At 35.0% G+C, this 23,020-nt stretch overlaps 1 protein-coding gene across 1 annotated transcript; it reads right to left on the bottom strand.

Moving 5' to 3' along the window:
- Positions 1–1,276: 1,276 nt before the first annotated feature.
- On the bottom strand, positions 1,277–22,185 carry LOC129278418 (carbohydrate sulfotransferase 15-like). Its single transcript, XM_064110422.1, has 7 exons — positions 21,844–22,185; positions 20,666–20,918; positions 19,589–19,711; positions 18,499–18,637; positions 6,371–6,515; positions 4,786–4,933; positions 1,277–3,489 (listed from the first exon to the last, which is right to left on the bottom strand). Exons 1-7 carry the CDS (start codon positions 22,114–22,116, stop codon positions 3,302–3,304), a joined length of 1,269 nt encoding a protein of 422 aa, XP_063966492.1. The 5' UTR covers positions 22,117–22,185; the 3' UTR covers positions 1,277–3,301.
- Positions 22,186–23,020: the final 835 nt, after the last annotated feature.

The following is a 23,020-nucleotide window of genomic DNA, read 5'->3' as shown; positions in this document are numbered from 1 at the left end:
TATAGGCCCCTACTCCTTTTCATCTTGTTTTTTGTTATGTATTCTCTTGTGTATTATCACGTTATTACTTTTGTGATTGTAAATTTGAAAACGCATGAAACAGTAAATTGATAAATAAAGTTAAAGTAATAAACAAATAAAATTAAGCGCATGGAAATATATAGAGATAGAATCTATTTTTACAAATAGATTCGATTTAATTTAAGATCAATTTCATTACCACGGTAAATAAGTTATACTAACAATATTTTACCTAAAATTATGCTGTACTTTGAATGATGTGTGAAAATAAAAACATATTTCTAAAAATATATATCTGTATATAAAAAGGGAATAATCCGGTCTGAAATCAAAATGATTTGAAGAAAAATAAGTAAAATAGATAAAGCAATGGAAATTAAATCGTTCTGATAAAAAAGATAACGAAATTATCAGATTTCTAGGTTTCAGTGAAAGTGTAATTTCCACCACGAATGTGAAATGAGTGGGCAGACTGTTTTCATTGTGTGATATCTATTTTTCATACATACTTTTTTCATTCTCCAATGATAAATCTTATTTGATGAGGAGTCATGCATCCACTCAGTTTATAAATATCAGGCATATTCAATCAGTCACTCAAGTACTCTTTAACTCATTCGATCGCAATCCACTCACTTACTCAATATCAAATCATTAACCATCCAATTTACCACTTAATCACTCAATATCTCATTATACTCTCGTTTAATCGTTCAGTCACTCGCTATGTTTTGTCAATTTACTAATCCATTAAATAGCTAATAAAATTGATAACTGTTCACCTACTCACTGATCACCAACTCTCCAACTCCCCAATCAACATTTCACCTATTCAATTACTCTCTTCAATGTGACTTATTCAATCGCTTAATCACTTTTTAATCGGGGGGGGGGGGGGGTAACTTACTTGGTTTGGACGGGGGTGTGCGGCTGATGGTTCAAAACCCATACCCATATTTACGGGTCATTTTGGCTAAAAAGGTACCCATTATCAGGGATCTATTAAAATTTGACAAGCAAAAAAAAGGGGAAAAAGGAAGGTTATCACCCAAAATTGGAAGGAGAATATGGACCATGTTTAAGGCCAATATCTAAAAATTGGGGGCAAGTTAAGGGATTTTCCAGCATAAAACCATACCCCATGTTTAGGAATTTCTTCAAAAAGCGACCCATTCCAGTGGCACATCCCCGTATGCCTTATTTCGTGAATACCCCCCCCCCCCCCGGGTTTCTAATTACTCATTCGATTTGTATTGATCGATTAAAAAAAAGTCTTTAATGGCTGTATAAAACTCATACATATTACGTATACATAATCAAAGTTTTTGATCATATTAATCAAATACAGAGCAATGTTTTACAAATCTGGTATGACAATAACGTTCAAAGCATTACGGTATAATTTTAGTACTTGCTGATAATGGTCCTTTGGTGCTGCTTGGGTTCTGATCAGCGGCTACACCATTCTATCCAGGTTAATCTCATCTAGTTTATTGTATTTTTTTTCAATATCATGGCATTACATACAATAACTCATTAAATTCAATAATCACTCAGCATCTACTAATAAATTTCATATAAATATATCTATTGCACTTATCTCACTTTTACCCTTACACAAATTATAATTATCTTAGCAAAGTCTACATAATATAGCAACCTAAATCACTTTATCATGACTCTCAAAAGGAAGAGAGGGGACGAGCAAGGCCGTAATGTGAAATTCTATCACATATTTTTATGACATGAAATTACATCAAAATAAAGTCTTATATTTTCATTGGCAGAATCATAGCCTTCTTTTAAATGATAGTTTTGAGATTCCGAAAATCCTGAATTGACCTCGCTATGAAGTTGAATGAAAATGTGCCCATCTCTTCTTTGTATGGCCTCTTAAGGCCTACACAAAGAAGGGATGGGCATAGCTTATTGTTGGTATTTAAAAATACCAACAAGAAGCTATTACGTTATATAACCAAGTCGATCTGGATCCCATAACACAAAGATTAACGATCAATCGCTAAATGGACTGACCAACTAAGATTAATGTTACATGCGCATTTGGTTTAAAATACAGACCATGCAGGAACCAACCGGAAGTATTCCTTCATAAATTATGATTCATCGCTAATCTTTGTGTATACATGCCCTGGTATTGCTTTCCTTTGAGTGACCAGTAACGTAATTAGCCAAAAATTATATTATACGGCACAAAATTTTGAAGAAAAAAAAATGCGCACGAGCGAGCCGGCAAAAACGTTTAACCTTTTTTAATACGAAAAGCTTATTTTGAGATATAGATTTTGACAATATAATTATTTAGAAAATGATATCCTATTGTACACTTTGCCCTCTCCTTTTCTTTCCTTTTCTCCCTATTTTGAAAGTGTTGGAAATATTCTGAATTGTTAATAGGTCAAGCTAATTTTTTCATAAGATTTTTACAATTATATTTAGAAAATATCATATTTCCCCCTTTTCCCGGTTCTTTTTCTTCACATTTTTTTTGGGGGGTGGTGGTTGGCCCCCACCACCATCTGTACGCCAGTTGGTGTGACTGTAGTATCATGGCGGATTTGATCAGATACCAAGAAGCAAAATACCGATGGTTTTACTCAAAACTAAACATGTTGGCTACGGACCCTTTGATTAAACTTTTGCAGTTAAAGGGATGCTCCGGGCTGAACATAATTATATCTCAATAAACATAAATAGAGTAACTTAAAGATTCACAAAGCAAAATACTGAAAATTTGATCAAAATCGGATTACAAATAACAAAGTTATTGAATCTTAAAGATTTGCATTAATCCTGTGAAACAGTTCTAGGCAAGTCTACATGATGTCATATCCCCACTCGTTCATTTGCATTTTATTATATGAAATTAGGTTTATTCAAAAAATTTCTACCAAAAACTAAAACAATTAAATTGACAACTGATTATGTGCATTGGTTATTTTTTGCTGCAACTTATTTCATCATAATGAAGACACATCATAGATGTTACACATTTATGAAAAAATGAAACAATTATGATTTCATGTAATAACATAGAGAGTGAGGATGTGACACCATCAGCCAACCTAATGGATATTCATATAGACATGCCTAGAACTGTTTCACCGGAATAATGCAAATCTTTAAAATTCAATAACTTCATTATTTGTTATCCGATTTTAATGAAATTTTCAGCATTTTACTCTGTGAATTTTACTCTATTTATTTAGATATAAAATTCTTCAGCCCAGATTATTCCTTTTAATAAACAACACACGCTCTTTCATAATTCGTTGTACTGGAGAAACCTGTCATCATCCATAAGTTTGGCCATTCTTCGATTAAAAGGCTTGAAGAAGTTTTGTAGGATATCGCGGGTTTTGTTCCACATGGTGAGGTGGGCCGTTCGAACATTCACGTTCGCAGACTCTTGTCTCGTGATCTGCGAGATATCTTCTTCAGTGAGAGCAGCTAAAGAATAAAAAAAGAAAGAATATAATAAACAAGGCTGTTCTTTGTCATTTGCATGGCCCTGGGAAGCGGAGGTGCTGAAGCACCCCTAAGATTTTCATTGGGGGTGCTGCATGTATATTATTCTCCATTAGCAGCATCCCCTGGAATTCTATAGGTGTGAGAAATTGATAAATGTAACACAAAAATGCCCCCCTCCCTTTTTTTTGGACAAAGTTATTTTTCCGCCCCTCGCTATTGGCGATTGTATGAAAACATGAAATAAGTTTAATTTCATGTAACAGACAAGGGAAGGTGGGAACATGACACCATGAGCCCACCTATGTATCATTACGGTGTACGTATTACTGTTTACACAATGCTAAATTAAAAATTGAACAACTTTGTTATTATCAGATTATGCTCTTTTTATTATGACACTGCGTTTTGCGCAGTGAAATATTAATATTTACTTTATTTAGTTACATATATTTAACTATTTTCAGCCCGGAGTACACCTTTGATAAATATATAGGCCTATGATCGTTGTCAAGTGTTCACAGTAATGTGAACTGTGAAATGTGGTAATTGTTAAACAGCATTTTAAAAGAAATATATAACCTCCGATGGCGACGTGGCCCTGGGAAGCGGGGGTGCATGCTAGGGTGCTGCGTGTATTATTCTCCAAAGGCAGCATGGGCAGCACCCCCTGGAATTGAAACCCTCCTTTTTTTTCTTTCTTTTTTTGCTTGTCTTATTTATCAATGGAAAAAATGACCTTCTTTTTTCAGTGCACCCTTTTTTCAATTTTTTTTTTTTGCTTGACAAATTTACATCAGCACCCCAGTCAAAAAACCAATCCCATGGTCCTGAGAAGCGGGGGTGTTGTGTGTGTTATTCTCCATATAAGCAGCACCCCTTGGAATTCTGGTAGATGTGGCAAAATTGAGAAATGTTACGAAACTGACATAGGCCTACTGTACATTATGTAGTGAAACCTTTTTTTTTTATTTTACTTGTCAAATTTCTCGAGACAAAAATTACCTTAATTTTGTACCGAACCCCCTCCCCTTTGCTTATCAAATTTACATCAGCACCCCCTGTGAAAAAAATCATTCCCAGAGCCCTGGTCATTTCCTATGTGGTTCTTGCTTGAATCCATTCTGCGTCAAAGTGTGAAAGCTCTTTTTTATTTATGAACGAAGAGGGATACAGTTACAAGGCTATGCCTAATAAAAGCAAGAATAACGTCGAAGCAAAACAAACGAATTAAAAAAACGAATATGAACAATGTTCATACTGAGATGGGATACTTACGAAGTTCTAAGAATCGTAGAACCCTCTTAAATTCGCCCGCCATATCTTTATGCCAATCCTCTAATCTAAGAACATACACTCCCTCACGACCAAACACTCTCATCCACTCTTCGGCTATTGCTAGGTGAATGGTTGACATAGCTGTGCCCTGTTTGAAATAAAAGACATTGAGAAATTACGTGAATTGAAACCTGTTTTGAAATATTATGCACACTCGTCGCTGAATGTGATTTTCTATTACTTTTGCCTGTCAGGGGCGTAGCTACGGGGGGGGGGCACACGTGCCCCTCAGAAATTTGGTGTGCTCGCTCCCCCCCCCCCCCGGCCCCCGGAAAAAAATATTCTACTGGAAGAGAAAAAAATGGTAGGGCCTAAGTTACAGCATCATTTACATTGCTTGATTAAGTGTTATATTCTCTGACAGTGAGAGCACAGATTTGAAACGGGAAAATCATAAAAATCACTATGCCTGTTTGTTTATCACACAAAAGTAAAGTTAAACGTATAGGCCTACCAGCTAGCGCTACGCGCTCGCATTTTGATCGGTGAGTTAAGTATATACCTATAAATTAATTATAGAACAAGCTAATTAAAATCCCCTTTTCATTACAGTTTATTAACAAAAAATCGGCTCGCGATTTGCACTCGCATTAAATGTTAAAAATATATCAATCCATGCGTCCTATTCATAATTACAAAATACTTAAAATGTCCAGTTTTCAAGCCTTAATATCAACACATTCCACGCTCTCAATAAGCATAAAGTATAAGATTAATTAATAGGAAAATAATATTATCATGAATTCCTAATGACTAAATTGGCCCTTTTTAGAATGGAATATCAACAAGTTACATCTCTCGCTTAGAAATAATAGGAGGATAGTCATCATTTTCATATGATGACAAAATGTCCTTAGAACACCCCCGTCCTCTGTCAAAATAATAATGAAAAATACAAAAGTTAGGTGTTACTCTGCTCGCATTCATACTTATTTTTGACGCGTTATGTTTATTGTATGTTTGTCGTCTCGAGATCTATATTGTGGACAACCAAAGAAAAAACTAAATCTGAAAAGACAGAAATTGTACGATTAATTGGGATTCTATTTTTTCTGAAATGCTCATTGCACCAAATAAACTTGTAAATGCCACAAACATATACAAATTGAGAGACCAATGAAATATTTTTGAACGAGAATGTCAATGTCCATTATTATTGGAGGAGTCATGCATGGCTTATAATGGATAAGACTTGACCTAAAGGCCCGTGGTTCAAAATCCATGTCGACCCATGGCGAATGTGACCTTAGGTAAGGCCCGGGGGTAAGGCTATTTATTGCCGTACCCCGCCCGTGGGATAGGACGTAAACCGGAGGTCCCGTGTTGAGGCAGACACACTTTTGCACGTGAATGAACCCATGTAATTGTGAAAACGTTCTGGTCACATACATATTATGCAAAAAATAGGATAGATAAAATCAAGCAGAAGCTATCCCGATTTATATGGAATGTATGCGATTTGAGGTATAGGATATAGTATCTGAATACATGATGTAGTATCTGAAAATATATTATTGTAACTTACACATGGCATCGTGAAAGTGCAGTGTCGTTCTGAATATCTTCGAAGACACGCCGTGAAACATTTGACTTGAAGCGTAGCCTGCTTGTGTAAGTCTGCCAGAGTTTTAGGTTTTTTCGCAGATTTGTAGAAGAATTGGGAGAAGAATCTGACAGTGAAAAAGATTGGCAAATAATGGATTAAAAATAATTTTGATGGTCTCGCCTATATTACACGATTGAATAGAGCGGCGGAGCTAATTTTGATAACAAAGATGTATCATTTCTCATAAAACATTTGATTTGATAATAAAATAATAAGTTCGCTGATCAGTGACCTTTGCCTTGTTATCTAAAATATCATCCACCACTTGCTTGATAACGATAATATTTAAGTTTCATGCGATGGCGATTTACTTTTACTATTATCTTGAAATTCAAAATCGTAACCTTGGTTATATACGCTTCTTTATGTTGATACCACAAAACATGCATTGTCAAGTTCGTTGACCCTAAATCACATTTCACGTTGATCATGTGACCTGAAACCCACGCCAAATGATCAGTAATTCTTGATTATAGCGCATGTCCAATTTTTATGAAATAGGTCTTCATGCTGTCAAGTTCAAAAATTTAACCTTGGTTAAGGTTTCCGATGTCGATATCACAAGTTATTTACTCAAAATGATTTTTGACCTTGATCACGTGACTTGAAACTTATTCAAGAAGAAAAAAAAATACTTGATTATCTTGGTTAAGATTTTAATGTTGACGACACCGTCGTCTGAAAAGTGGCGCCATAATGCTAGTCTGCTGGGCAAACCCTTCACTCGAGTTAAGGGTCTGAATGTGCAGCCTACTCATGCATTGTGTACTGAAGGCTCTCTCGCTCAGGGTCTGCTTCATCTTTGGAAGTTGGGCACAAATTTTGCTATGTCAATCATTGTGAGTTTGTTACCATGACATTCCCTCTCTGAACTCTCCTCCCACTAGCTGGTCATTTGGGCTAGTCACCTGCTGGGCAGGAGATCAACTGGTGTTTGTTTAATTACACGCTGCATCGCACTTATACTCCTGATTGAAACTCCAGTCTAGCATTATGCAATAGCATAGTGGCATACATATATGGCAAATGTCTTGCTATGGTCCCTGACTCCCTGATAAATAAATGTTGCTCTCTCTCTTTTTGAATCTTGATAGTTTTTTTAATTGTGCATGTTGGTATGTTTATTCTTTTGGATCACACAGTGTTTTTTTAAAAGAAAGCACTTTTCGTTGCTTATAATTAACACTGTACAGCAAAGTTTTATCAAACAAAAATAATCTTTGACAGCGCAGGCATAACATTTTATCCTACATGTATAGGCATTAGAAGGCAAAGAAAGTTCGGGAAATATTCTCCAAAACTGCAACATCAATATCAATTTTGTTGATATTATCTTAATTATCAAGTTTTAGTTTGTAGGCTTATATGGGTTTGTTTTCCCCTATAATTATTGGAAAACAGCAAAGCATTTATCAATTTACACTCACTAAATTTGATATCAAAGTTACTCTCGAATAATTCATATTCATCTACAATATGCCTTTTGTGGTTCCACATGTACAAATTTGCTCAGTCATATTAATAATTTTTCATAATATATGATTACAAACAGAAGGAATTGAAATATTTCACATCATAAGATAATGCAAATGAAAATGGTGTGTGACATGGGTAATTCTCTCATTTGCATGATGATCAGGAGGTAGGCCTTCATGTACAAATGCATAAACATTAAACTCAATGTTTTGTGAAAAATTAATGTCATAACATTCTTACCTTAAACACCAACTCAATTACTTAAAATGGTAAAAGAAAGAAATAACATTTTATAGAAATTACACTAAAAATGAGACAGCAAAAAGCCGAACAAACCCTGCAAAATACAAAACTACTAAAATCTATATATCAATTGAAATACTGATCGAAAGAAAAAAAAATGAAAACATTAAAGGTCAAGTCCACCCCAGAAAATTGTTGATTTGAATTAATAGAGAAAAATCAAACAAACATAACGCTGCAAATTTAATCGAAATTGGATGTAGAGTCTGTGATGTCCATCACTCATTATTTAGTTTTTTATTGTTTGAATAATACAATATTTCAATTTTTACAGATTTGACAATAAGGACCAACTTAACTTAACCATAAACTGTTAAAATAATGGTAATTCCACATGTTCAGGGAGAAATAAAACTTTGTTTCACTTGACAAGGAGGAGAAAATTAGAATATTTCATACCCCAACCGAGATGTGCATATAACTGTTTTGTGAAATGAAGTGAAACTTTAAAATGTCATATTTTACATCCGATTTTGATGAAATTTTCAGCATTATGCTTGTTAGATTTTTCTCTTTTTATTCAAATCAAGTTATTGTTGGGGCGGACTTGTCCTTTATAGAACAAGTCCACCCCAACGAAAAGTTGATTTGAATAAAAAGAGAGAAATCCAACAAACATAACACTGAAAATTTCATCAAAATCGGATGTAAAATAAGAAAGTTATGACATTTTAAAGTTTTGCTTAATTTCACAAAATAGTTATATGCACATCCTGGTGGGTATGCAAATGAGGAGACTGATGACGTCATCCACTCACTATTTCTTTTGTATTTTATTATATGAAATAGGGAATATTCTATTTTTCTCCTTGTCAAGTGAAACAACGATTAATTTTCCCCTGAACATGTGGAATGAGCATTGTTTAATACAATATGATTCAGTCAAGTTGGTCCTCATTTTCAAATCTATAAAAAATGAAATATTGCATAATTCAAACAATAAAAAACAAAAGAAATAGTGAGTGAGGGACATCATCAACTTTCTCATTCGAGTTGTGCATATCACTGTTTTGTGGAAAATGAGCAAAACTTTGAAGTGTCCTAACTTTCTTATTTTTCATACGATTTTGATGAAATTTTCAGCGTTTTGCTAGTTTGATTTTCTCTATTTATTCAAATCAACATTTTTCTGGGGTGGACTTGACCTTTAATGACCTGACAGTTTCTCTGTTTCCAATTATTCCCCTCCTTATATCATCTTCACGTTTAGGGTATGTTTTTTCCTCGGGGCTTTTCCTCCTCCTTTCTAAAAAGTGTTTGGGCCTGAGACAAAACTTGTTTAGGTGTCATATTCTGGCGACAACTCGTTTAGGGGCCAAAATGTGCAAAATGAAGCCCGCGAAAAACTTGTTTAGCGGGTTATTTTCAACACAGAGGAAAACTCGTATATAGGGGGGTCGGAAATAATTTGGTCATGTGTACAACAGTACATTTGACTGCCCCCCCCCCCCGGCAAGGCGGGTAGAGTTATAATGTTAACCGTCTTTTACATCCTTTCTTCACCAGGCGCTCCTTTCCCTTTTTTTTCACCCGTGACTTTCCCCCATTTTTTCTTATTCATTTAGGTTTCCTTTTTGTTTGGGAGGGATGTCCCCACTAGAAATTTAGTGTAGACTCATCCTTATGCCCCGCCCATGCTTCCACTGCCTACATTATAACTTTATTTTTTATTTTCTTTATTACTGGTACCTTATTTTCATCCTAATCGATGTGCATGTGCAATTTTTTATTATAAGCAAAGTTGATTTGAGTAAAAAGAGAAAATCCCACAAGCATAACGCAGAAAAATAGAAAGTGATAACAATTTACATGTTTGCTTCATTTCACCAGGGAGTTGTGATGTATTTCACAACAATTATGTGAACATCCTGGTCGGCAGTGGCGTAACTACGGGAGGGGGGCACGTGCCCCCCAATCGGCTGACCCCCCCCCAAAAAAAAAAAAAAAAAAAAAAAAAAAAACGGGGAAAAGGAGAAAGGAAGAGAAACGTACTGGGAAAGAAGAAATTATTGTTCATTATGATGTTTTGTTAAATTACAATTATGTTATGTTATATTACATAAGAAATATCTTTTTCATAACTTTATGAAACATTAACTCAGGGCCTATGTCTTCATTGTTCCTGGTGCTCGCATTGTCTGTTTAAGAAGATATCTAATCCTGTTGTACTAAAACCTCCCGTTTTCAAGTCAATATACACCAAATATATTTTTTCGCACTTCGAGATATTGTTTTATGCACAATAGTATGCTTCTTTTTCATGACTACTTAAAGCGATTGCCCAATTTTAAGGTCTTAATATAAAACATTTCCTGTCCGTGCTTACGTTCGCAATTAGTGGATTGGTGAGGTATAACTGCCCTCCATGAGTTCCTATAGAATCAGTGCTTAAAATGTCCCTTTTTCTGATCTGAATGTAAAAAAATTTCAGCTCGCTCTTCGTATAATGATTACACAAATTTGATTATAATGTCCATTTATAGGTCTGAATATCCAAAGTTTTCAGTTCGCGCTTCGCGCTCGCAATATTTGATTAGTGAGATGCGTATAATGATGATTACAATTACTACAAGCATGACAAGTGCTTAATGCGTTTAGATGCAATACTAACAAAATCAGCAAGAGCTTGGCATTCGCATTAGATGACTATGGTGACATATGTATACTCTTAATGGATTCCTAAAATATAGTCCTTAAAATCTCCCTGTTTGAGGTCAATATATACAAAAATTTCAGCTCGCGCTTCGCGCTCGCATTGTTTAGTGAGACAGGTACGTATAATGATTACACAAATTTGAGTCCCTTTTTAGGTCTGAATATCCAACATTTTCAGCTCGAGCTTCGCACTCGCATTATTTGATAAGTTAGATACATACGAAGCGCGCTCACTAAGTGGCTCAGAATTTTTGCTGGTGCCCCCCCCCCCCCAATGCCGTGACCCACAGTACGCCACTGCTGGTCGGTATGCAAATGAGGGGACTGACGACATCACTCACTATTTTTTTTTTGTATTTTTATATATTGAATATTGATGTTTCAAATTTCTCATCGTCACGTGAAGCAAAATTTTCTCTTCTAAACATGTGGTATTACCATGGTACTAACATTTGATATGTTCAGTCAAGTTGTTCTTTTATGTCAAATCTGTAAACATTGAAATATCGTTAAAACTATTTTTTAATGAAAGAAGAAGAAAGAAAAAGTATAAAATGAGGGACATCATTGTCTTTCTCATTTTACATGCCATTGTAAGTTGTGAATATAAAGTCTTCACTGTTTTTTTTAAGTATTTGAATTTAATTTTACTATTTATAACCTGCACACAGTTTTCTGTTGCCAACAGCCCTGGCTATAATGACAGATTGGAATTAAAGATGTAATAATATTTAATTAGAAAAAAGAAAAGTGATTAAGGAGTAATGAGATAGAATCAAATAAATGTGGAGAATATGGAAGAAAAATGAGAGCCAAAGAGAAATGGACTTCGTGCAAATTATATGAAATCTTAAAGGTCAAGTCCACCCTATAATTTTTTATTTGAATAAATAGAGGAAAATCAAACTAGCTAGGCTGAAAATTTCATCAAAATCGGACGTAAAATAAGAAATGTATGATATTTTAAAGTTTCGCTTATTTTTCACAAAACAGTGATGTGACATGCACACCTGGGATGCAAACGAGACAGTTTATAACCCTAACTCACTATTTCAATTGTTTGTTATTGTTTAAATTGTGCAATAAGGACCAAGTTAACTGAACCATAGTAATAAAAAAGCTGATTCAACATGTTCAGTTCAGGGAGGAATTGGTCGTTGTTTCATTTGACATGAGGAGAAAATTAGAATATTTCACATAATCAAATGCAAAAAAGTGGATAGTCTCCTCATTTGCAAACCGGACCAGGATGTGGAAAACTGTATGTGAAATTAACCGAAACTTTAAAATGTGATTAAACTTTCTTATTTAACATTCGATTTTGAGGACATTTTCAGTGTTATAAAATGTTGGATATTCCTTTTTTTATTCAAATCAACTTCTTTGTTGGGTGAACTTGTCCTTGATCCTTAGTTATATTCATAATCTATTATATGGCTAATAAAATACATGAAGGAAGTTCCAACCTATATAAAGTGAAAAAATGACCCAACAGTAAGATATAAAGAAACTTACGTGTACTTCCCTGCTTAGGACTGGAAGATTTGTTCTAGCAGGGATATGTGACAATTTCCTATGGCATTATACAGTAGGCCCTATAATGACCATTTCATTTCTGCATTCGGATGTAGACCACAAGATCCCTGGAGGGTTTTCTGGGCATGGGACATTGTTTATGTTGGATTAACTACTGGCTAAATCTTATCTGAGTTATCAATTATCTTCTCACTGGCCACTGGTAGCAGTTCCCCTGGGAGGCTGATTGACAATGTTTACTAGCCAATGGAAAGTGACTCTGAAAGAAGGAGGTGGGGCCAGATTTGGAGCGTGAGAAATGATTTTTGGAAGATTATGCAGACCCTGTATTGGAACAGCAAGTTTTGTATGTGCTAGTCTTTGCGTGGAGGCACACTTATTGATCAAAGTTCCAATCAGGGTCTGTGCCTGCAGACTACCATAATGCAGGCGAGACAATAAGCGATAAAAAAAACATGTTACAGTAGATACCTTCCTGTTGGGTTTCTAGTGAGAAGAATTATCTTTTTTTTTCTTTCATCCTCTTAATCGAGGTATTTGTTCACAATAACATGTACATATTATATATTCAAACAATTTGAAAAAAAATCAATTCACTTCAATAATGCAATGTTTTTTTTAATATCACATTTTTTCAATATTCCGAACTTGCTTTTTTGTTTACATAAACTTTCTAAATATATAGTAAGCTTGAATTCAATCCATAAAGAATTCGCATCATATCTTTTTCCTTCGAATATGCTTTTTATGTAATTTCGATAAATAACAAATTGAGCAATAACACAAAATAAATTACACATAACATTGCTGGAACTTTGCAGATCATAACCTATGATTAATGTTTTTTTCATGTATAGAAATAGTAATCTTGAAAATATAAAACACCAACCTTTCTATAATTTTCCAAAAAAATCGAACATATTTACAATACAGTATGAAATGAAAAGTGGTATCAACTTCTCCACAAATGTTACATGTGTTGTTTTCTACTACATGCCACTTAAATAAATTGTCTCTTGAGGGTAAAATCTTGTTCAAAAATTTAAAACTAAATTGTTTAATTAGTCAGGCAGCATATGTCATAATTTACCGGCTACTTCGACAAATTGGCTGAGTCTGATTTTTCACTTTTATGTGATTGGTGACATCACGAGGAACAACTTTCAACTTGGTGACAAATTTCTAATGGTCATCTTGACCATGTGAGGGGTCAATATGGGGTCAATTTTTGAAATTGCCCCGACTGTGTCGAGTCATACATTAAATTGCTTGTCTTGGTATACTGAACAAGAAAGTGTACACAACTATATACTCTTATCCTCCCATTAAAAAGTTATGACCGGAAATGTCAGAAGGTCAACGAACTTTTGGTAAATGGCAAATTACACTGAAAATGTTAAGAAAGCCCTTTTCCCGTCTTTTTATGCATGTGTGTACTCTTTTATTTTCGATTTTGATAAGTCCATCGTCAGAAGTCCTTATCCAGAAGATATAAAGGGTCAAGACAAGGTCAGGGAAAGGTGCAAAAGGTCAACAAACTCTAATTGGAATCCAAAATACACTAAAAGCGGTTAGAATTTTAAAGTCTTATTTTTCGTGGGTTCTTTATTTTGAAAAGTCTCTATCTAAGAAGACATTATATATAAAGGGGTCAAATATGCTTATTTAGGAACAAATTCGATAAACAGAGATAGACATTGAATACATTCAGTGTGGTATTATGGTATTGCATGAATACCTTGAAACGACTTGACAGACCCTTATGCCCTTAAAATCTTATCATCTTCATGATATGATAATTGCAACCAGCTCTTTCCGAGTTTTTTTCTTTCCGAATTAAGGAATTCAATTCAAGTTCAATTCATTTTCAATTTACTAGTCTTTGATAAGTAAAGAAGTATTTCCTTCATTTGCTTTGTACAGAATATTTTAATTAGCAGAAATTATTGTAATGTTTTGGGGTATAAGTATAATACTATGTTAACAGAATAAATACATCGATTGATCAGTGCTCCAGCTCCTAAGAAAGATGCCTAAAATTTCATTTGGTTAAACTTGCGAATAAGATAATGAGGTTAGGATTGAGGATGATAAGTTGGGCTCCAATTGCTCCTGAATAACAATTTTAATGTGTGACGGTTATATTATTTCGTGCAGGCATGCTCATTGTAGTCATGGGTGTCCATTATGCTGTTACGATATATTCTGACCATTACTCGATCTCCGGAGCCAAGAAGGACTACAAAATTCTGGTGCATGTGCTGTTCTGAGCTTATCATTGGGGCCCTTTTGCATTTTGTAAAGTGAAATTTATAAGGATTTCGTACATTCTTTTGGTCAATTTTATTTTTTTCCAGTAAAAATGCAAATCTTCACAATTTCTGGTGCAACTGCCCCCCCCCCCCCCCCCCGCTGCGGTATGGTCTTGGTTTACTTTAATCACTTTAATGACATATGTGAGTATTCTTTCTAGCAACATCCAGGTAGTTCAGCAAGTGGGAAAAAACAAGAACGACAAAAGAATAAAAACAAAATCTGCATCTATGCACATCACTATCGTGAGAACTGGTATTAAGTTTAGTTTCACGTTGTATGCTCTGGAAAAAAGACACACTTGATAAAAAAGTAGGCCTACAAGCCGTGTTAATGGCAGCACATAATCAGAAATGAGTAGTCCTTCTTGGCTCCAGAGATCGAGTAATGGTCAGAATATATCACATCAGCATGATGGTCAGACATGACTAACTACAATTAATGAGCACGCCTGGACGATGTTGCCTCTTTGACAGAAATAGTAAAAACGTCACACATTAGAATTAATTAAGGAGCAATTGGAGCCCAACTTATCATATCATCCTCAATCCTAACCTCATAATCTTATTCGTAAGTTAATCCAAATAAGATGTTAGGCATCTTTCTTAGGAGCTGGGAGCACTGATCAATCGATATCTGTTAACATAGTATTACACATAATACCCTATACATTACAGTAATTTCTATTGATTAAAATATTCTGTACAAAAGCAAATGGATGAAATGTTTCTTTGCATGTCAAAGACTAGTAAATTGAAAATGAATTGATCTTGAATTGAAGTCCTAAATCAAGAAACTCGGAAAGAGCTGGTTGCACTTATAACATCATGAAGATGATACGATTTTAAGGGAATTAGGGTTTGTCAAGTCGTTTCGAGGTATTCCTGCAATATTATGATACCACGCCGAATTCGACATCTATCTCTGTTTATGTATTTTGTTCCTAAGTGAGCACATTTGACCCCTTTTTATCTAATGGATAATGTCTTCTTAGAAAATGATTTTTCAAAATAAAGAACCAACTTCTAACCGCTTTTAGTGTATTTTGGCTACCAATGAAAGTTTGTTGACCTTTTGATCTTTCCCTGACCTTGTCTTGACCCTTTATATCTTCTGGATAAGGATTTCTGAAGATGAACTTATCAAAATCGAAATTAAAAAAGTACACACATGCATAATAACACGGAAAAAGGAGCTTTCTTAACCCTTTCAGTGTAATTTGCCATTTATCGAAAGTTCGTTGACCTTTTGACATTTCCGGTCATAACTTTTTAACGGGAGGTCAAGAGTATATAGTTGTGTAAATTTTCTTGTTCAGTATACCAAGACAAGCAATTTGGTGTATGACTCTACACAGTCGGGGCGATTTCAAAATTTGACCCCTATTGACCCCATTTTGACCCCTTACATGGTCCAGATGACCATTAGAAATTTGTCACCAAGTTGAAAGTTGTTCCTCGTGATGTCACCGATCACATAAAAGTGAAAAATCAGACTTAGCAAATTTTTCGAAGTAGATGACATATGCTGCCTGACTAAATTATGTTAACCACACTTAAATGCAACTTAAAATAAAATACATGGTTCCAATCAAAGGAAACTGGTAATGAGAAAAGATTAGACCAAAAAGATACAATGCCTGGTTCTTCCGATACCTCCGATCATAATAAAGAATATATCTTTCTGTTGGTAAATTATCTAGAGTTATTTGTTCTCCACTTTTTAACGAAATTAAAATTCGTTCACTTTTTTTTAATTCGAGTAGATAATTTTCCTTAAACAACTTTTCCTTATTCAACCAATAAACAGGAAAAGACTTTTTTAATTTAGCATATCTAAATCGAATAAAAGCTGAGAAGAATAGACAGATTTATTCAAAATATTTGGTGCTAACCACTGACGATTTCTTATAACATCTTTAACCCTAATTATACCTGCAAGCTTCCATTTCTCAAATACCAACATACGTTTATTAAAAGTAATATTGCTGTTATTCCAAATGATTTCATTTTCAATGTATTTTACTCCAAATATACCAATATATCTTAACTTAGACCAGCTACAAAAAAAATCATGGTAAAAACTAGGTATATTTGCTTCTGTACAAAGAAAATGCATATCTTTTGTTGATATATTGTATTCAAAACATAAATGAATTTCACCAATCTTTGATAACCAATAATTAAAAAGAAATTTCCAAATTCGCCTTGCACGTTCGCCTTGCTCTAACCACTTGCTTATCCACGAAATCTTAAGCGATTCAATTTTCGATTCCAAGTGGACCATACCAAGACCACATTCGTTTGTTTTATTTATACAAACATTTCTTTTAACGTTTTCTTTTGAAGAATTCCAAATAAAGGTATATAACATTTTATTTAGAGATTTGATTACTTTCTGGGGAACTCTAATCACTTTTGCAGGATACACAATTTGAGACACCAACAAAGTTTTGATGATAATAATTTTTCCGAAAAATGTAAGATTTCTTAGTTTCCATGCTCTTATAATATTTTGTATCTTATCTAGTTTATTTTGCCAATTATAATCTTCAACATCTTTCTAATTTTTCCCAACGTATATACCTAAATATTTTATCGGTTCTTCAGTACATTCTATTTGTCCGGGGACAATATCAATATAAAGTTTCAGCAGCTTGTTTTTTTGCAAATTAATCCTTGGCCCAGCATTTGAACCAAATAGTATTAATTCTTCCATTAAAATAGAATGAGAATTTTAATTTTTCATAAATATAGTTGTATCATCTGCAAATTGGGATATTTTTACTTCTACTTGATCATCATTCATCTGTGAAATCGGTAAACTGAGACCTTCAATTATATGATTCTGTTTATTTTTCGTCGCCAAAACTTCTGCAACAATTATAAAAGTAGTGATGAGAGGGGGCACCCCTGCCTTACACCTCTTTTAATTTGAAAGTTTTCAGAGATGCAGCCATAATTTTAAACACGGCCTTTTGCGTTTTTATACATCGATTGAATCCACCGAATGAATGAATTTCCAAAATTTAATCTTTTTAAAAGGTAAGATAGAAAATTATGACTCATGTTGTCATAGGCTTTTTCAAAATCCCAAAACATAATTATGCCCGGGGCTTTTATGCCCTGATAATAATCAATTATATCTTGCACCAGACGTATATTTTCGGCTGAAGACCTTTCTCTAATAAAACCACTTTGATCGGGAGATACAATGCTTGTTATTACATTTTGTAGTCGTTTGGCAAGAACTTGTGCAAGAATTTTTAAATCCACATTTAGGATTGATATTGGTCTCCAGTTATGAATGATGTTTTTATTTCCTTTTTTAAACAATAACGCCAACATGGCCATGTTTTGACTTGGAGACAATTGCTGCTTTCTATGTCCTTCATTTAAACTGTTCATTAACATATCTTTTAGCTTACTCCAAAAGCATTTATAAAACTCGACTGTGAAACCCACGCCAAATGATCAGTAATTCTTGATTATAGCGCATGTCCAATTTTTATGAAATAGGTCTTCATGCTGACAAGTTCAAAAATTTAACCTTGGTTAAGGTTTCAATGTCGATATCACAAGTTATTTACTCAAAATGATTTTTGACCTTGATCCATGTGACTTGAAACTTATTCAAGAAGATAAAAAAAAATACTTGATTATCTTGGTTAAGATTTTAATGTTGACGACACCGTCGTCTGAAAAGTGGCGTCATAATGCAGGCGAGACAATAAGCGATAAAAAAAATCATGTTACAGTAGATACCTTCCTGTTGGGTTTCTAGTGAGAAGAATTATCTTAGCATGTGGTTGGATTGCGTGGATTAGATCAGCATTGGTATAGTTCCTATGTTCAGAGCCCCAGGATTTACCCACGCTGAAAGCAGTGCTGATCGAAGCATCGCCTGTGATTAAGAAAACAATCCGACAAAATAGTAAGAGGATGAAAAGATAATTGCTTGATTTAGGCATATGGGACAACTTACGAGACTGTAGAGCATGTCGTTGACAGTCAAAGGTTGATTACAATAAGTTGATTTTTGTCAGGGTCAGGAGCACGTTTTGAACGCACACTGTACTATGGAAGACTACCAAGCGTTGATGATTTAGCCGACGTCAGAAGAAAATTGGCTTACATCGAATAGATTTTTAGTTTCTGACCACTGCATTTTATTTGCAATCGTTTTATTTCTATATTTCTATCAATGAAATCACATTCGATAATTTTGATCAAGTATATCTTGCATGTTTGCTTTATTGAAATTATCATTATTGTGAATTCATATTTGACTTGAGGGCAAAACAAAACTTCTAGTACTTTCTTTCTCAATTACATTACAGGGGTAATGTAATACGAACTTCTGTTTTTATGTTTTTTCTTTTTAATTTATGCATTTTTCTTCACCCTTTTCCTACTTTTTCCCACTCTTTTCCCCAATACTTGAAATATCATAATGGGCGATCCCGCCTCTTGCTCCTGGTTGTAGCCAAGAAGGTTCCGTCCTCTATCGCAAAGACTGTGATATCAGTGGACAGTATACTAGTATACGCTGTTGCCCCCAATTACATGCTAAATAAGAAACGCATTATATGCATTTCTTACAATATACATGTATAACTCGCAATGTGCCTAATATGCGTATATACACATGTATATATATATATATATATATATATATATATATATATATATATATATATATATATATATATATATGTGTGTGTGTGTGTGTGTGTGTGTGTGTGTGAGGGTGTGTGTGTTGAAAAAAAAATGTTGAAAAAAAAAGTGTGTGTGGGTGTGTGTGTACTGAAGCTGGATAGCCTCATGTGATGTAAATCATAAATAAATGTCCTACCGAAAACCTTCCGTGAGGGATTCGACTCCACCGAATCAACTCCAAACATCTTGAACCAGGTGAGATACCAATCGAAAGAAGAATCATCCTTACCATCTGTTAACATACCGCGTACCAGACGAGCTGTACAAAGAAGAGGAAAGGTTTGTGTATTTTGGAACCATATTTCACAAGCAAGACGGCTGAAATTGACGAAATAACCCTACCGGAAAGAACACAGTATCACACGGTATGTGCGCCACAGTGTATTCACAGTGTGGAACACAATTTGAAATCCCCTCCACATTTCTAAATTTGAGCATTTCAACAGTGTGAATAATATTTTTACATGTGAACACACTGTGATGACACCGTGTTACACTGTTCTTTCCAGCAGGTCACGTTCGTGCTTTACTACGAAATAGGGGTTAGAATTTGAACCCTATGCTATAGGGTAGTAAGAGCGGTATCCAAGGGGTGGTTATGACTGCATTTATGCTCATTTATGCATATCTAAGGATATTATTGGCTACAATGTCACAGTGCCACTGTGAACACACCATGAACACATTGTATTCCACAATGTGAACACACCATGAATACATTGCGTTCCACACTGTGAACACACCATAAATACACTATATGAACAAATTGCATTCAACACTGTGAACACATACATATTGTATTCCACACTGTAAACACACCATTGATTGTGTTCCATACTGTGAACACAACTTGAAAACTTTGAGTTCCACACTGTGAATACACAATGAACACATTGTGTTCTACACTGTGAACACACCATGAACACGTGTTCTAAACTGTAAACACACCATGCATGGATTGTGTTCCACCACTGTAAACACACCATGAACACATTTTGTTCCACACTGTGAACACACCGTGTAAAATTTTTGTTCCACACTTTGAACATAAAAGAACGTATTATGTTCCACACTGTGAACACACCTTGAACATATTATGTTCCACACTATAAACACACAATGAATACCTTGTGCTTTTCACTGTAAACAGACCGTGTGACACACTTTAGAATACTGCGTCCTTTACAGTAGGGTTATGTACTGCATATCCTACCTTCTTTCTTGTGTGGTGGTATCAGAGTATAATCCATGGAACCGTGTCTCCGTTTACCCCACCAATGTGGTTCCTTGCGGACTGTGTCCACAACGTCCGGGTGTCGGATGAGTTTAGACCACAGGTCAGTCGTTCCGCATTTGTGCAGTCCAATAACGTAGAAATATGGTAAGCAGAATAGTTTATTTTGTTCGTCGCGCCAACACGGGTTCTTGAAGTCTGGCAGAAACTGGCGAGGAACAGTTTTAAAGACCTGAGAGTTTTGAGAAATTGAAAAAATGTTTTACCCAATATTAAGGATTGATACTGGCAAACCGGCTAGACCGATTCCAAACCGATCGATTGTATGTCATTGAAATCAACTTAGGTCAGTCTGAAGTCGGTTGTGTTTGTGTGATTGTAGCATCGAGATTGAGAGATCATCATGATTGCTCAAAACAACCCAAAATGCAGTGTAAATTTCACGGAGACCCTTCGGTTACATGACATTTTTTTCGAGACTCATTCCCTTGACTTATTGCCACGTTCCAACGTCTTTTAAATTGCCGTGGGTAGCCAAAGTCGATTGAAAAAAAAATCGGTAACTCGTACGAAAGAGTTATGAGAGGCGAAAGCGACTTTTGAAAGTATTCAAATAGTTAAAGAAAATAAAATGAAAAATCATACAAGAAATTCTATTTTTTTTTCATGTTATGAAAATGAACACGACCTTTTGAGTGTATATGGCACACTGAACTAGAAATACGTGGAATACGTGTTTCTACGTATTTCTAGTTCAGTGATATGGCACGAACTCACTGTCTACAAAACAGTGTACATCCTCTGACCAAAGAAAATCACTACCGGGACATAAAGGGTTATGGAAGGTGGAAGACTGGAAGGGTGCTGTCCTAAAAGGGCCTTTTTTGGGGTAGAAACATGGCTGTAGGCCTATGCAATTTTTCCGGGGGTTCAAACTTCTCGAAGAATCTAGAAAGCGATGGAGAAGCCTGTCATGGGAGTGCTTTTGCATTTTCTGAAGTGAAATTAAAGGATTTCGTGCTCATTTCTGATGAATTTTGTGGCAATTTTTAATGTAAGTTTTCAAAATTTCTGGGGCAACTTGTCTCTCCCCCCCCCCCCATCCACTGCTTACAGCCGTATTGGTAGGAGGATGAAAGCAGCAGGCCTATACTCACCTCTGGCGCCATACTGATGATATCAGGATTAATACTGCCGAACAATGACGTTTTGCGGTTCGACACGTCTGAGTTTCGAACCACTGCATTACTTCCACGGCCTAGTGGTTCCTGCTCTCCTTCTTCCGTTTTGCTGTATTCCTTCCGGGTGTATCGGATATCTTTGGAGTGTTCGAGTCTTGCTTGATGCCTTTTCGATGCCAATATATAAATATTAATGGTAACTGCACATGGCAATAGGAAGGCGATAATTGTGTAGGTTACTTTCCTCATTGTTATCTGTTATGAGAGAGGAGCAAATAATGAGACAACGTTATTGGCCCATTGATATAAAAGTTATGCAACAGTTTGGTGAATCATGAGCCAGGGAATCGGGTAAAAACTTGCGCAAAAGTCGATTTGCCACCATAAATCGAAAGGGTCGGCTAAAGGCAGGTTTATCAATGGGAGTGTAATATTACTTTTATGGTTGACAGATTTCACCAGTATATGTAATTCATTTAACTGTCTGAAATTGGGTTATAAATGACCAACTGTTTAATGGACGTACATTCTAAATTCCAAAAATTCAGATCGGCTGTGAGTAGTGACCAGCCGAATTTTGAATTTATTTTAAATCTTAAGGATTAACTTTTAGATCTCAAAAAGATATGAATTCAAATCTTTTAGATTTATATTTATATCAACAAGGTTTAAATATAAATCTAATATTCGGCTGGTCACTATTCACAGCCGATCTGGATTTATTTTAAATCCTTGGAATTTAGAGTGTAATATTTCAATGTGTTAACATTGCATAATTTATGTTCACATAAAGGATTATGTGAATATGTGATTCAAACCATTTTGATATAACAGTGTAGATATAATTGACACTGTGGATACTGCGCTGTACGCGTATTCACAGTGTGAAGACGTAGTGGACTGTATAATGTGGGGATGTGATCCACACTTTTAAAATGCTCAAATCTAATAGTGTGAAAGTAATAATACTGTGGACACCTCGACAGTTGAGTATTCACTATATGTGTTCACATAGTGTACTATAAAAGTGGATTCACACTGTTTTTGTTTACTCTAGTTGTGTGGAGGACATTTCACACAGCAGACACCTCTATCTATCTGCATGTCTGCAGTGTGATTATTGACAGTGTGTTTCCATTGTGGACAAGGTTGC

Source organism: Lytechinus pictus, chromosome 15 (assembly GCF_037042905.1).
Source record: "Lytechinus pictus isolate F3 Inbred chromosome 15, Lp3.0, whole genome shotgun sequence".
Lineage (NCBI taxonomy): Eukaryota > Metazoa > Echinodermata > Echinoidea > Temnopleuroida > Toxopneustidae > Lytechinus > Lytechinus pictus.
Note: the sequence above shows the minus strand (reverse complement) of the source record. Positions and strands in the feature narration are given on the sequence as shown.